At 41.1% G+C, this 15,011-nt stretch overlaps 1 protein-coding gene across 2 annotated transcripts in view; it reads left to right on the top strand.

Annotated features, from left to right (window-relative positions):
• Window positions 1-15,011, top strand: part of gpc6b (glypican 6b) — an 80,847-nt gene that overhangs the window by 39,485 nt on the left and 26,351 nt on the right. For both annotated transcript variants that reach the window (XM_062403358.1, XM_062403359.1), the window contains exons 5-6: window positions 12,123-12,253; window positions 12,929-13,072. In XM_062403358.1, the coding sequence (XP_062259342.1) occupies window positions 12,123-12,253; window positions 12,929-13,072 (275 nt within the window). The remainder of the gene's footprint in view (window positions 1-12,122; window positions 12,254-12,928; window positions 13,073-15,011) is intronic.

Below are 15,011 nucleotides of genomic sequence, written 5' to 3'. Positions count from 1 at the left end.
TATTCACAAATCACAATTTGTCTCATAGGTGTGACATCCTCTGCCCTTAATCTTCAACAAGAGTAAGGAAACTACGATCTAAATCTCTGAGTGCCACATGTGAGGGCTCCCTCTCCCAGGAGGGACAGAAGTGCAATAGAGCTCCTTCACAATAAGTGCATTCAACCATAAGGGAACAAACCCAGAACAGCAAGAATCCAAGAGCTTCAAAAAAGCCAAACGACAAGTGCTGCATATAAGTGCAACTAAACAGAATTTTGTTTATGTAAATACCAGAAATGACGACGGTTATTAGACATCATCTTTACCATTTTCTGACATTTTTACTGTTTTCCCAGACAAGGATTCATTGATCTTGATGAAATAAAGTAAGCATATTTAGGGGACTGATTTCTTATGGTCTGTGCAATTTGATGTTTGCCATAGTGTAGGTAAGTGGCATAGTTACTTAAAGAGAGTAAGTATTTGGCTTGGGGAAGATTGGGGGAAACACCTGAGGGGGTCCTGCATTGCTGAAACAGACTTGTCGCGAAGATATTCCTCTTTAATTCTGTGGCATCCATTCACACCAACATCATATACTTGCTCCACTGACCAGAGATGACCAGATATTGGGGAGGTGGAGAAATCCCTTTAATCTGGAGGCTGTGCCCCTGATAGCAATGATCTTTTCCCCCCCATTACTTCTCATTGCATGACTTCCACTCGAAACAACACCCTTTGATTAAATAGATACAAACCTGCGACTGAACTTGAACAAAAAGTACTGACACCACTTCACAATAACTAAGTTCTCACCCTCATGTATCCATTATATGAGTGTGAAAGGAACCCGGACTGTTTTGGCCCTGCCAGAGACACTGAATGTGTGGGTTAAGAACAGCTGCACGGCTAACAGATGTGGGAAAGTGAAATGTCTTGAAAAATGTCCTTGAATTTCTTTTTCTTTCTTTTTGTTTTGCCTGTAGAAGAAAAGCAGTAGTGGTTCAAGAGTCTGCTGTAATGTTCCAGTTTCCTCAGAAATTAATTGTTTGTTGTTGAGCCCAGTGAAGCATAAATGACGGAGAAATTACCCCCCCAAATCACATCATCCCTCTGCATTTGTATTCATGTGATACATACAGTGCCTCTTTTTGTTTCCGCAGCAGCTAAAACGGGAATAATATAACGTGAACATAAGCTAAATGGAGCCATAGAGTAGATTAAATGTGCACTGCTGAGTAGCCACTCTCTAATCCATTCGTTCCCACCGGAGAACAAATCCTCCCTGACCTCTCTCCCCATTCTGCTCCTAATCACTAGACTGGCTCGGCGCATTAATTATGAAAACAGATGCTTATAAAATAAATGTTTAAGCTGTGTATTTTATTAATTATTGCTATAAAATGATGCATGTACCATTATTTGATTTAGAAGTTAAAATTGTATTATTCTTTTCATGCACTCCGTACCCTTTCCAAATGTTTGCATTTCCATATGTGCAATTTCGATGAGATGAAGAGTCAGGTTAGATTTTAACGACGAGAATTATCTTTAGCACGGAGCTGCTGATGAGCAGCTGTCAGTCTGTTCCCTGCACCTGAGAAATCGGCACTAAACATAATTAGGCCCCACACAGCAAACCCTGGGAGATAAGCGGAGCATCACTCTCTGCATAAATCACTGCGCGTCTGCTTCGAGATGATGGCTTTGACGGTTTTGTTTTGATTTGTGTCGTTGTTGAAAAGAAACCAGCTCCTGGTCAATGTGTTATTTTTCTCGTCGACTCATGTTCTGACGCAAGCTGTTTGTCTTTGATTGTTTCGATGTTATTTATCAAGCTGTCGGCACAAATCCATTTCCTCTTCCTCTCTGGTCATTTGAATATCAGTCACATGTTGAGGTGACGAATATTGTCCTCTGTAGTTTACACCCTGATGTATTTTCTTATTTCCTTTGCTCTGAAACATACTTGACATCAGTAGATTTTTCCATCACAACAGTCGGACCTGCTGTTGGCTTTAAGTCATTGTGTGCCGCAGCGTTATTTGCACTCTTGTCGGATTGGTGTTTACAGGCTGTTACCGCTCTCTCCGGAGAGACGTGTCACCACATTGCAAGTGATCTGCATCGATTCTATCTGCTCATGCCTTTTTAATTAGGTGATTTGTTTCACTCGGCAACCGGAGCCAGCAACAACCTCACTGTTTATGAAAATTGAAGCCAGCGAAACCCTATTCTTCCCTGTGTGAAAAATTCCTCATGAATAAAATATCGACTGGAAAAATAACCTTCCCTAACACACAGGGAGTGGACAGTCGTACCACACACAGACCAAAGGATTTGCCTGCTCACCAGGGTGAGGAAGAGTTTTGAATTTTTTGCTTTTACCAGCTTCAATCACACATTTGAACTTCACCAAATTAAGGGATTCTGGTGACTTGATCCTTGAAACATTTCCTTAATGTTAAATGTTGTTCTGACAACACATAGCCTCAACAGAAATTTCTGCAATCAGAATAGACTAGAACAGGCATTGAATCGAGTTTTATTAATGATTCAAATACATTTAATCCACTCTGCAACTGATTTGACAAAGGGAGAGGGAGACAGAGAGACAGAGAGAGAGAGAGAGAGAGAGAGAGAGAGAGAGAGAGAGAGAGAGAGAGAGAGAGAGAGAGAGGAGAGAGAGAGAGAGAGAGAGAGCAAGTCCATTGAATCAATTGGTACTTATGTGATGTAACTGGGAAAGGAGACCCCAGTCAGTGTGAATGGTGAGAGCCACGATTAACCTGCGACATGAAATAATCACTGATTAATTAATTAATTAAGTATTCAGATGCTTTACTTAACCCTTGAGGTGTTCCGTTATCATTTCTCACTTCTTGATACAGACTTTGCATATTTCATATTATTAAAAACTCCATTGCAACCCCTTCAAACCCTTGACTTCCCACTGAGAAATATTAATAAATTAAATTGCAGCTAGCACTGCAGAATGCTTCACTAGCGGAAATCACTTCTTCTTCTTGATCTGAAAACGGCACTTGCCAGTGGCAGTACTGTGCAACTGCGTTTTAGTTTTCAAGTGATTACCGGGAAAAGAAAATTACACTTTGATTTGGGTGAAACTGTTATGGTTTAAAGACTCGGTAGCTGATTGGTACATTTAGTTTTGTGAACTTGCCAAAGACATTTTCATTTATAATGCTTGTTTTGGAACATCAGTAGAATAAAAAGTTGTCAAATATAGTTGAATATAGTAAAACTATGAAGAAGCATAAAAACAAAACGTTCAAATACTTTCATCTCATCTTTGTCATTAGGTACAACACATTTTGTTACTTAAAGACAATACCTAAGTAAATGTCCTAAACTACATACCAGCACAGGAAATAATACATTTTAGTGATAATATAACTAAGATAGAGCAGCAAGTGATGAGAGTTTTCTCTCCTTAATATCCGGAATCAGCTCTGAGCTTCTTGACCCTTAAGCCACTTTTAATTATCATTATATTCCAGTGCAGCTTTTAACCCTAACACATTGTCATGACATATCTATGATAATAGACAAATCTCTTGATAAGCCTTCAAGCTTTGCTTCTTCTGTATAATTGCCTCTAAGGAAAGAAAAAACAAATCTGATATTTGTGTAATATATCATCATATTGCCATCTGAGCTGCAGTAGATTTAAAACGTTATACCTTATATAAAATCAATTTACAGAATATCTCAGATGATTCCAAACACTGTCTTCACCCTCTATCCGATATAAATCAAAATTAGCATCAAGTACATCTGCAAAATAGTTTGTGGATTTCTGAATTTCCGTCGGTCCAGAGGATATATGTTTTTGAACATCAATGATTTAGAACAGCGGTGCCTAAAAGCCATTTCACCCACACCTCGAGGCAAATGGAGTTTTAATAGTTGTTTGCACTGTCTAATCTTTGCAGCTTGTTTCACCACCCGTGGGCAATGGGTTAAGTAAATACAAAGCACCACAGTAAACGAAAATATCCCGTCTGCCAGCCCTCAGAATATCCTGTAAAATACAAAGAGGTGCTTGTTTAAAACATTTAATCTGATAACGAGCAACTACAAATGACCTGATAACTGATTGGAATAAGCAGAAAAACTTTAAATTTAGTTAAAAAAAAACAGACTTCAACAGGATGAGACTGAACCTGCGAAAAGTTTGATGATTTTTCTCAGAAGCCAGGCGCTCTTAAAATGAGGCTCACTTGTTTAACAGTATTCCATGAGTACGTTGATGTCTTTTTAATACGTGTGCAGCAGTCTGCCTTTGATTTTTATGAGAAGGTAGTTATCACATGCTCACGATGTACTGACCATGAAACGATACCGTATACACTGTAAAAGATTGGATCAAATCCACAGTCTTTTAGGGGCAGTTACTTTATGGAGTTCCTGCCAGTTTCCTGGCAACCTGCACTCCATCTTATAGACACCTGGAAAACACGTATTGACATTTATACTCTTTCTTTTGATATGGATTAAATTAATAATATATGATGTGTGGTTTAGTGGACTTGTTGAACAGGGCTGTTCTTTAAGGTCCAAGTCTTTATATGAAGCTAACTACCTGTGAATAAGTGTATTTCTCAAAATGATGAATTATTCCTTAAAGTTCAGTTAAAGCCAACGTAAGGCTTCAGCTGTCTGAATTATTCAGATCAATATAGGATCTCTATCCTGGCAGTCACATTTAAGTTTTTTATTGTCAGTCATATACTAAAACTGGACCTTTGGGAGCTTTTAACGTAATTAAGCAATTTAAATCTGATGAATTATTAAGATGACGTGAAAAAACTGATCTCTTCATTTGTATTTTTTAAAGTACCCTGCTCATTTTGTAATACGTTTCAGTCAGTGAAGGGAGCGGTTTAGAAATAAATTGGTCCAATAGATTGGTCTGACTTTTGGAATAAGTGGAGCCGTCTACTTTTCTAAATAGATGTTCCATCCATCCATCCGTCAAATAACCGTCCATCCATTATCTATACTGCTCAACCTTTGAGGGTCATTTGGGAGGGGGCTACAATCCCTCCTGACATTGGGCGAGAGGCGGGCTACACCCTGGACTGGCCGAGCTTCAGGATGTATGTGAAAATTATGCAAAACACACTTTTCTGCTCATGCTGAAAAATAGTCAATGAAAAAAGTGAGAGAAAGTGCCTGACAGGCTAAATGCTCTTGAATGAGAATGAGATTATATCTAGTATATATACATAAAATAATACACACATTTCTTTCATTGGTCTCTTGTCCATGAATTTAGATGGGAGATTAATGGTCCCAGCTGCAAGAAAACTGCAACCTGGAAAACATGAAGTTATCACTGGAACATTATAGACCCAGTCGATATTGCCCATTTACAGATAGACAACTATAGAACACACTGTGCTCCTTGACACGACCGCACCAGGTGAAGCGTTGTACCCTCGCTTTGTTTCACACGCAAAACACATCTGTATCTACAACGTTCCGTTCCATTTCGTCTCGTAGTTCCTCGCTCCGTCTAATCGCTCTCAGTCAGTTGAGCGGATCTAATTACAGATTCTCTTCCCACCTGTGCAGTTATGAATCTGCAGAAAGAGGGAAACTTGGCGGAGAGAGAGGAACGATTCTCTGCGGAGTGTTTACGAGCAGCGAGGCCCCTCGTCGGGTTTGCCCGGAGCTGCTCGGCCGCTCAGCTGGTACGGATCACGGTGAAGTGCTCCGCTAACACTCGGGTTTCAAAGTGCAAGCGAGGAGGGCTACTGGAGGGCTAGGGGTCGATTTCGTTAAATTACATGAAACCCCAAGCTCCATTAATAACACCATGTGATGACGGTGTGCTTGTGAACAGCTCATTATTGGATTTTGCTGCTAGGTTTCATTAGCAGTGCAGTGCAGCAGCAGTGTTTCTCTAGCATGGTTTTAGCATTAATTGCCGCGCTTACTGTGCAGCTGTCTATCAGTGTGTGTGTTATCATCACGTCTCGGTCAGGAGTAATGGAAAAAGAACGGTGATGCATGAGTCATGTTTTATTTACAGAACAGAGAGTCTCCGGCCATGTGTCCAGTTAAATGCCAACGTAGGCATAAATTACCTGCAACAGACACTGATGTTTAGCAGGTCAAATTTACTTTGTTCTTTATTTTAGCTTCAACGTGAGCATTCTAATCCAATCAGAGATCACCAAAGTTACTCAAATTAAACGTTAAATATGGCACTTCGGATGCTACGGGTCTCTTACTAAAACAATGGCAAAAAAACAAGTTTGACGAAGAAGCGAGGGATCTTGGGAGCTGTAGTTTCACCTCTATTGTCAATGAAAATATTTGACTCATGTGCAAAGCATGTTCACGGATAATGTGATTATTTCAAGTTGTATGTACTTTAAGTGGCCAATGGTAACGAATGATCGTGACCAATACAAACAGTGACAGCTGTAGCAGCAACAGGCAAAGTGAAGATGACGCAATTAAAAGGCAAGCAAAATGAAACGTCCTATTACCTTGTGTAAAATAGGGGATTTCTTCTGTCTAAACATTGTTGGAAACATTTTGAATAACGTAAGTACACAAGTCAACAGAATGTATAACACAGATCTGTTGTTCCTAAAACCTAAAGGGGGCTTAAAATTGTGTCGCAAATTTTAATAAAATCTGACTTTTCACTCAAAACACCAAATTTAACCTTTTATTTGACAGTAAGAGGGAAATCAGGAGACCGAAAACTGAGGATAGATTGTTTGGAAACCAGAAAAGCTGTAAGAAAAGAGTAGCAAATGTTTAAAAATCAATGGTGTAGATGAGGAGATATTTAATTTGATAACTAAAGGAGATAAAATTCCTCTAAAAGGTTTGAGAAATGAATAAATAAATTGATCTTATACTCTATGACTCAGTAAGAGTCATCCTCTGAGAGTCTTTTAATATTGTTCAAAACTTTCACAACCATTTATTTAACAGTTGGCCAGAAATTGCTTGTTAAACAAACATTTCTAACTAATAGAAGAGCCAGAGTCAATGAATGATTAAAAACATTGAGATTCATCCTCTGGGGATAATGAATCCAATAGATTTTGAGATATTTCACTTTGGTTGCAAAGTAATTGACAGACCTGTTTACAATTGAAAAATCTGTACAGCAAATGAGGCTGCAATCCTTTTAAGAGCAGTTTGTTTCAAGAGCCAAATACATCTCAAAAATCGTATTGTGTTTGTTTTTTATATATTTATACCTGATTGATGTTGATATCAAATATTGATAGAAAATATTCAGTTTTTCTAAGACTGGCCTTAAAACATGCTGAAGGTCGACAAATATAATCAACATGATCACCAGCTCTTCTGTGGCAGCCTTGCAGGAATTTAGCTTCTATTGTATGAGACGGATTCTTTTCATGAGAAAACTATTTTCAAAATGCTTTTAAAGTTTTACGAGAAAATGTTGTTCTTTGTGGTCTAAGTGTTTAGTCTGTATTATTGTCGTTAATACTTTATAGTTTCAACATTTTTCACAGTGTGTGTGTGTGTGTCTCTTTGTGTGCCCATGTGCACATATACAGCACATACGTATTATGTACAAAGTGTGGCCAAATGACAACATGCCTTTTCTCCCGCTCCATTTTCACACCATTCCACGCGGCGCCATTAGCTGGTTGACTGAGCCACAGATGAGCCATGCTTTACAGAATCCAAATTACACCGGGTCCATTTTTCATCCTGCGCAGCTCTTCACAGGCAAAGAGTCATAGATGGGCTTTTTCACTTTCCTTATTTGTCCTTGTCTGCTGGAGGCCTGCCGCCGGCTGACATAGCCCGAATTTAAGTGGACATCAATCTCGATAAAGAGGCAGAGCCCAGAGTAATATTACCTCTGCAGATTTCTTTTTTCTTTTTCTTTTTTGTCTGCCGTTTAGCCAGACAGCACAAATAAGCATGTTCCACATCACAAAGTGAAACATTGACCTCCAGTATGAAACACAATATGTGAATAACACACATAGCATGGGGGGGGGGGGTCAGTCTCTAAATGTCTGTATCCCCTTAGACGAAATCTCAGTTGCTTTTTTAAAACCTCGGCTCAGAGTGGGACGAGAGTCGTCTATTTGCATGGCTGTGACATGGTGATAACAAGATTTCCTCCGGCTGGCCAGTGGCCTATCTCGGTGCTGCAAAAGCGATCCGGGGAACATTTGGCTCAGAGTAGCAGCGAGGCCACCGGACGTCATGCACTTTTGGTAAATGAGAGTCATTCATTCTGCATGTAGGTAGAATTTCTTCACACGTGGTGCAGGAGCCCCTCTTCCTCATGGGGCGAGTCCGTACACCGGCCCCACTGATCCCAGTCAGGACCACTTCTCATTTCCCCCTCTCTCTCTCTCTCTTCTGTCTTCATTCTCTCTGCTCCCGTCCTCTCCTTTGTCTGTCTCTGTTAGGTACAAAGCTCCCTCTGTTTGTCGAGCCCATCTGATAAGTTGCAGATAAGTCACCATTGTTTGGGGAAAGATTTCCATCGCCTCTGATGCTGCAGGCGCTCTTCTTTTCTCTTATTATGAAATATGAGCTGTTCCCACTTGGCTCCCTCGACCTAAATTTTCAGTATTGCACTTGACAGTTTTTTGAGCTTTTTTTTCTCATGTGTTTGTGTTTGTTATAAAGTAAGCAGACGTACCTGAGGCAGCTGAATGCATTTACATCATAATGAGATTAGAAAAAGCAGCCTGCTGACTATACCACATTCAAATTTATTTTTTTAAGGAGCTACCAAAAGGCAAAGAGGAACAGTTCAGCTGTAATTGCAGTTCAGAGTCAAGAGGAACATCATGACAACTGATATGCATCAATGATAATAGACAAGAAGCAACTGTTTCCTCTGCTGGGTCTTCTACACCTCACCGCACGGTTACCAGTGCCACGAAGGAACGGCGACAGTAGAAAACCATTTGGCACTGACATACTGTAGTCCGTCACCTATATTCAAATCCAAGTGAGCATCACAGGCCATTTGCAATCCACGGTGTAAACAAACAGAAGAGCTCTTCAAAGGCTCAGACTTCAACATAATTGGAAAGGAAATGGAGCCAGAGCTGAGCTAATGTTTCTCGGCTCTTTTCCTCTGCCATTAGTGATCGCAGGTCCCGGAAGAATAAAAATCTGGACAGGTCTGCTGTCAACGAACAGCAGAGTAATTCTGATTTTTTTTTCTTCTAAAGTATTTATCTCCTATTTCTTCTTTAACTCTTTGGCTGCCTTACACGCTCAAGTATGCTTTAGTTTCAAGTCCCTTGTCTTTTTATATTGAGCTTTGTCTGTTCTCTGAAATATCAGCATGTGTCATTCTCTCTTGATGAAAGCAGCAAGCAACGTTATATAAACTAGTGCGGTGCCCGTTCTAAACCTGCCTGTGTGGAATGGGCTGGTTGCTTGTTCTGTGGTGATGCTGGTTGCAGCTGGTGTGAAAGTGTAAAAGTGACCTGCTGTAATTGAGCTGCAGTGAGTAAAGACTGAGTCCGCAGAACCTTTGAAGCTGCACCACCGCTGCTGCACAAAGAGCCGTTCAGCTGGTTTGTCAAAGTCCAGTGAAGCTTGACTCAGTACGGAAAACACTGAACTTGACGATCAGTGGTTGTCGCCGCTGTCATGAACTCGCCTGCTGTCGTGAACATGCTGTCATCTTGATCGACAATGTCACTTAAGTTAAAACCGCGTTTATTGATTTTGTTTGTATCGCGTGTCCAAGTAGCACCAAAGTTCACCCTGGACTTCCTTGAACACTTGACAATGCACGTGGCAAGTTTAAGGCGGACGCCACGAAAAGTACCCGGGATTTTGGAGCCACACACAGACACACAATTAAATGATATTTGATATTGCTAAAAACACATCAAGCTGTTTATTGTGTTTCAGTGCCGATCAAACGAGCATTTGTCGTGTATTCATTAGACTAAAACATGTTGGTATGTGTGCTTAAAACATAATGATAGGCTTAGATTGATGATGCCTGCCTTTTGGACTCTTAGTCATTCTCAGATAGTCCTCCAGACAGTTATCTTATTTACTCCCTAACTTTTGCGTATGAGCTTTGACCTGGGGAGTTGTTTCTGACCAGCTGATGTATGGATTCAGAGGGAATGTTTTTGAGTAACTTATCTTCGTCCTCAGACACAAAAATGTGCTATGTCTAGTCAGAAATCCCATGTGGGACCTGAAGTCATGGGTGGAACCAAACTCCCTATATATGTGTGCTTTTCGACCACTGCAAGTCAGATTTCACTATTGGCTGTGTGTCTTCAGGTATCTAGATGCCCGTCCCGACCTGTAATTTCTTGTAATAAACTTTGTTACACTGAAAGTACTGGGTCCTCGGAATCCTTCCTTCATCATCAACAACTTCTACAACATCATCAACCTCTCGGCTGCATCAAATATACGATACATTCACTCGTGGGCATGCCATTGTTTCTGTGTAGTCTCCCAACGATAGGATGATCTAATTTACTGAGGAGGCAGTGGTAGAGTCATTATGACAGCCTGCTGGTGAGGTCTGTGGATGGAGAGACCTCTCCTGACAGACTGTCTACCGGCTGTCTCCAGGTCTGAAACTCACACAGTGATCAGCTGGTGGTTTGGTGATGTCTAACTCCCCGTGGCATCCCCATTAAAACACAGAACAAAGACTTTGTCATATTAACAAAGAACCTGTGGGGTTTAGAGCCCTGAAGCACTGGTGCATGGCGATATCAATCAAACACACACGGCCGGTAAATGTTTGCCTTGCCGGTTTGAGCTGCTGTGCAAGACCATCACAGTTATAAATATAAGAAGATTTCTGAAGCGATCACAGGTGCTAATTGAAAGTGTTCAAAACAAACGGACTCAGTGGAGATGATAATGGAATGTGTTTTATGTTCAACAAGGCCTTCTGGCTTGTGTTCACACACGGGGATAATAATGAGCCGTTGACCTTTTAGTTTCCGTTGCCCACAGCCGATTTAAGTAAGCTCTCTGCTTTCGCAAGTTCTATTAAATCTGTGAGTCATCGGCACCACTCGCTACATGCAGCCTCACAGCATTCTGTTGACTTTGTTGAATTGATCTACATAAAAATTGAATTTGCCCCAAGATGGACTGGCGCCTCATAATTGTGTGCTGGTAGACTGGGATGTGAAGGCAGAGGTAATTGAATTTACTGTGTAGTCAACAGAAGACACAACAGCTGAGTGTTAGAAAATGTGATGTCCAGTGAAAGGTTGCAATAAATAATCTTTACTATTTACATTATTGTTTGCACCAACTGATCATTTGTTTGTCAGGAGGATGAGGAGAAAATCCCTGAATTTTCATGAAAGTTGATGGAAGCAACATGAAAGAACTACTTCAATCTGTCCGGACTATTAACCAAGCAACATATTTTTGTTTTTCTTTAACTTTGTATAATACAATGTTTTCCACATTTTCATAGATTTCTCAGGGAATAGTAAATAGATCTTGATGAAACAATCAGGCGCATTTAGGGGACTTATATCAAGTGTGTGCATTTCAGTGTGTTGGCTTTATTGAATTTAAGGGGAATGTTGGCCCTTGCCAGTGGTAGGTGCTCTAGCAGACTTTTTTAAATTTCTGAAAATTGTATAAAAAAAAATATTTATCAAAAAATTGAAAACCATCTCTCAGAGCCCAGAATGATTTTTTTTTTGTATGCAAAGATGAGTCCAGACCGCATTCATATTTAATTTGGAACAGGGGTTAAAAAAAGTGTAGAATCAAAGCAAAATCACAATGGAAAATGTATTATCTGTGGGCATAAGTGGAAATAATTCTTGTTTTGCTTTAATCATTTTCCACATTTTTGGTTGATTTCTAAATGTGGAATCCTAAATGAGGGAATGTGGTTTTACTTTTTAATTGTATGTTCATAACCATGTTCTCTCTTGTGTAACTAGTTTTGGACTCTGAGGAATGCATCACCTTTGAAGTAGATTCAAATCGATGCACCGGCTGTTAAAAAAACAAGAAGTGACATATTACAGGTTATTTTGTATGTAAGTGCCTGTTTCCTAACTGAATGCATGTCCTCCTCCACTTTTCAACACCCCACCTCTTTTTTACCACTGTTATGACAGATGCCATGCTGCTGGTGGCGCAGAGGCTGGAGGGACCTTTCAACATTGAATCCGTGATGGAGCCCATTGATGTCAAGATTTCCGAGGCCATCATGAATATGCAAGAGAACAGTGCCCAGGTCTCCTACAGGGTATGTCACTTAGGTTTATTCCCCCCGGAGAACAAAAGTAACACCTCCGACAGATTGTGAAAGTCCGACTCCTCACATGCTGAAGAGTGAGGAGGTGTGCTGTAAGCCTCGCTGAGCCGTGTCTAAGGTGTGCAGTACAACACGTTCTAATTATGTCCAAGTTTAGGTCTTGTGTTTGAATTACATGTTTCAGCTTGGTCAGGAAATCTGAGTTCAACTAACAGTAGTTAATGTGTTTCCTGTGTTTTACTGCATTTTTCCAAGCCCACAAAATGGGAGTCAGGAAGAAAAAAAAAATGGAGGTGGTTGCGAAGACGTTTTTTTTCTTCTGCCCACACAGTTTTGGATGCCAGTTTTCATTCAAAGTTAAATGCTCTGTTGGCTTTCCCATGCAACAGATGCAGTTTATGTTCATGGTTTAAGTATATGTGGTGTTTTCCCAGAGGCCTGTAAAAACTAAACTCTGTCATCTTAAATAGCACTGGTCACAGCTCCTAGTCGAGTCACCTATCAACGTGGTTGCCTCAACTTGACGTAGAGCCCTGTCACGCTGGTAACGCGGGGCGAGCGCTTCACAGGCCCTTAACGAAACACCATGTTTCCCCCCGATTTTTCCCGCATCCAAAGCAATTTAAGCCTCTGACAATTGGGTGCCCATGTTTTTTGTAATTGCAGGTTTTTCAAGGTTGTGGCCAGCCGAAGCCCGCAGGAATGACTAGGTCTACCCGTGGTGTTTCGGATGTGTTCAACGCCCGCTTCAGGCCGTACAGCCCGGAGGAGCGGCCTACCACTGCAGCTGGCACAAACCTAGACAGACTGGTAAGGAGACAGAGCCCATTGCTGCTATTTTCAGGCGAGACACCGCTTCAGTGTAAACATCGTTTGTCTTTCTGACTTGACACTGTTGATTAAAGCGGGTGATTTTCCGCCGTAAGCCCCGGGAGCCGGAAATTAATTCTTTGTACCTGTCCTCCGTTCAGGCCCCTCTATTGATTTGTGTTTGTTAACGAATCAACAGCCTTACCCCATGAGGGCAGTGGAAGGGTGCGGTGCACTGCATTCAGTGCCCGTCTCATCTCTGTGTACTCGGACAACAGAAGAGAAGGGGATGAAAGCGGAGAGATGGATAGATTTTGCGTGGCTGACCATATCAATTGTTTGCTGTAAAGCGCGCCTTTATTTTCTATCAGATTAGTTGTATGTTTGCTGGATTGGCTCTTGATACATGGATTTTCATCTCAAACAACCTTGAAGCCTGAAATGCTGCATCAGGGGTAAAGGTCAACGTGGAGCTGACAGCCCAATTCAGGTGAGAGACAGTTCTCATCATGGATTACCTCTGCAGCCACGGTGCCCTTCCTTTCTCCCCCATAGCCCCTTTCAAAAGGCATCTTTTCCAGCCACGTCTCAGTTATGTTGGTATTTAGAGCTGCTTTTATCAGAAACCCTCCTAGAATAGTTTTCCATTATTGACCCTTGAAAAGTACCAGATGTATTAAATCAGTGTAGCAGAATGGCCGTCTCTCCCACAGCGCTTCAAACACACTTAATCAAACGCCGCAGCACCATCTCGCAGGTTAATAACAGGCTATTTATTTAATGAATACATAATTAGCAAACCAGCAGCTTTGTTTCCATCTGGCTCTCGGAATCCCTCAACAATAAAGGAGTCATTTGTGTTCCTGTTCAATACTAATTATGTTTTTACACAACCTAAGTCATTCTCCAAATATTTCTGATGTTTTATATACAGAGCCCTTGCCTTTGTAACTCTGTATGTCCATCAACGATTTCCTCCACCTACACTGCATTAATTAAGGCTTTCTGTTTCCCTGCCTCTATGCTGCAAACCAGAGGATTGTTTGGAATGCGATGCAACACAGTGTAAGGTTTATAATTTTATACTCATTTCAGTTGTCTCGTGTTGTTCTATGTATCATGACTGGAAGTTAAAAAATGGTAAAAAAAAATAAGCCTTTGACCTGTTACTCCCAGCGGTAAGTGTCAGTTATTGTCAAATTTCCATCTCTCGCGGGATTCAGTGTCACACACTGTCTGAATTTTCCATTCATTTATCCGGGGCTCTCAAGCGGGAACTATCCAGAGGTTGATAATGGCCACTGTGGTGTATTATGGCATCAGACTATCAGCTGTTAAACACCGTAAGTCAAGCTGCAAACTCCGGAGGGATAATTTAACACGTGCCATGGTGTCCTTGCCTAGTGAGAATTTCTCCCTGGAGATCGAGCGTGAACCTTGGTTCGACCACTATATCTATTCCATTCGCATGCCAGTCTCAGACCCTCATTGCCATATAGCTAATAGAGTCAGCTCCTCGAGGAAGGCAACTAATCGACATGTGACCTGCGCCGTGAGAGCAGGCGGAGGGGAGAGCCGTGAAGAGCTGGTGTGGGAGCGATGCAACAAGCATCTGTGCTAATGCAGCGATGTGGGGGCTCCAGACTACTCAGGAATAACTGGGCAATTAGCCTGCTCGGAGAGGCCCGCAAAATGGAGGTCGGTGACAGGGGCTTATTTTCGACTTTCCATAACTGCATTACTCGGTGTGCCGGAGTAGGATATACCATTATAAACATGTGTCCCAGAGGAAGCCAGGCCGGGATCTGCCACAGGAAGCTGCAAATTTTGACATGTCTGTTAATGTGTTTAGAAACCTTTTTTTTCAATTTTCTACTTTACATTGATGGAGGAATAAGGTTTTCAGAGTTTAAATGTTTCAAGAAAATAGCCACAAAAT

The sequence above is a fragment of the Platichthys flesus genome, chromosome 13 (genome assembly GCF_949316205.1).
Source record: "Platichthys flesus chromosome 13, fPlaFle2.1, whole genome shotgun sequence".
NCBI classification, from domain to species: domain Eukaryota; kingdom Metazoa; phylum Chordata; class Actinopteri; order Pleuronectiformes; family Pleuronectidae; genus Platichthys; species Platichthys flesus.
The sequence above is the reverse complement of the archived record's forward strand: the minus strand, read 5'-3'. Positions and strand labels throughout refer to the sequence as shown.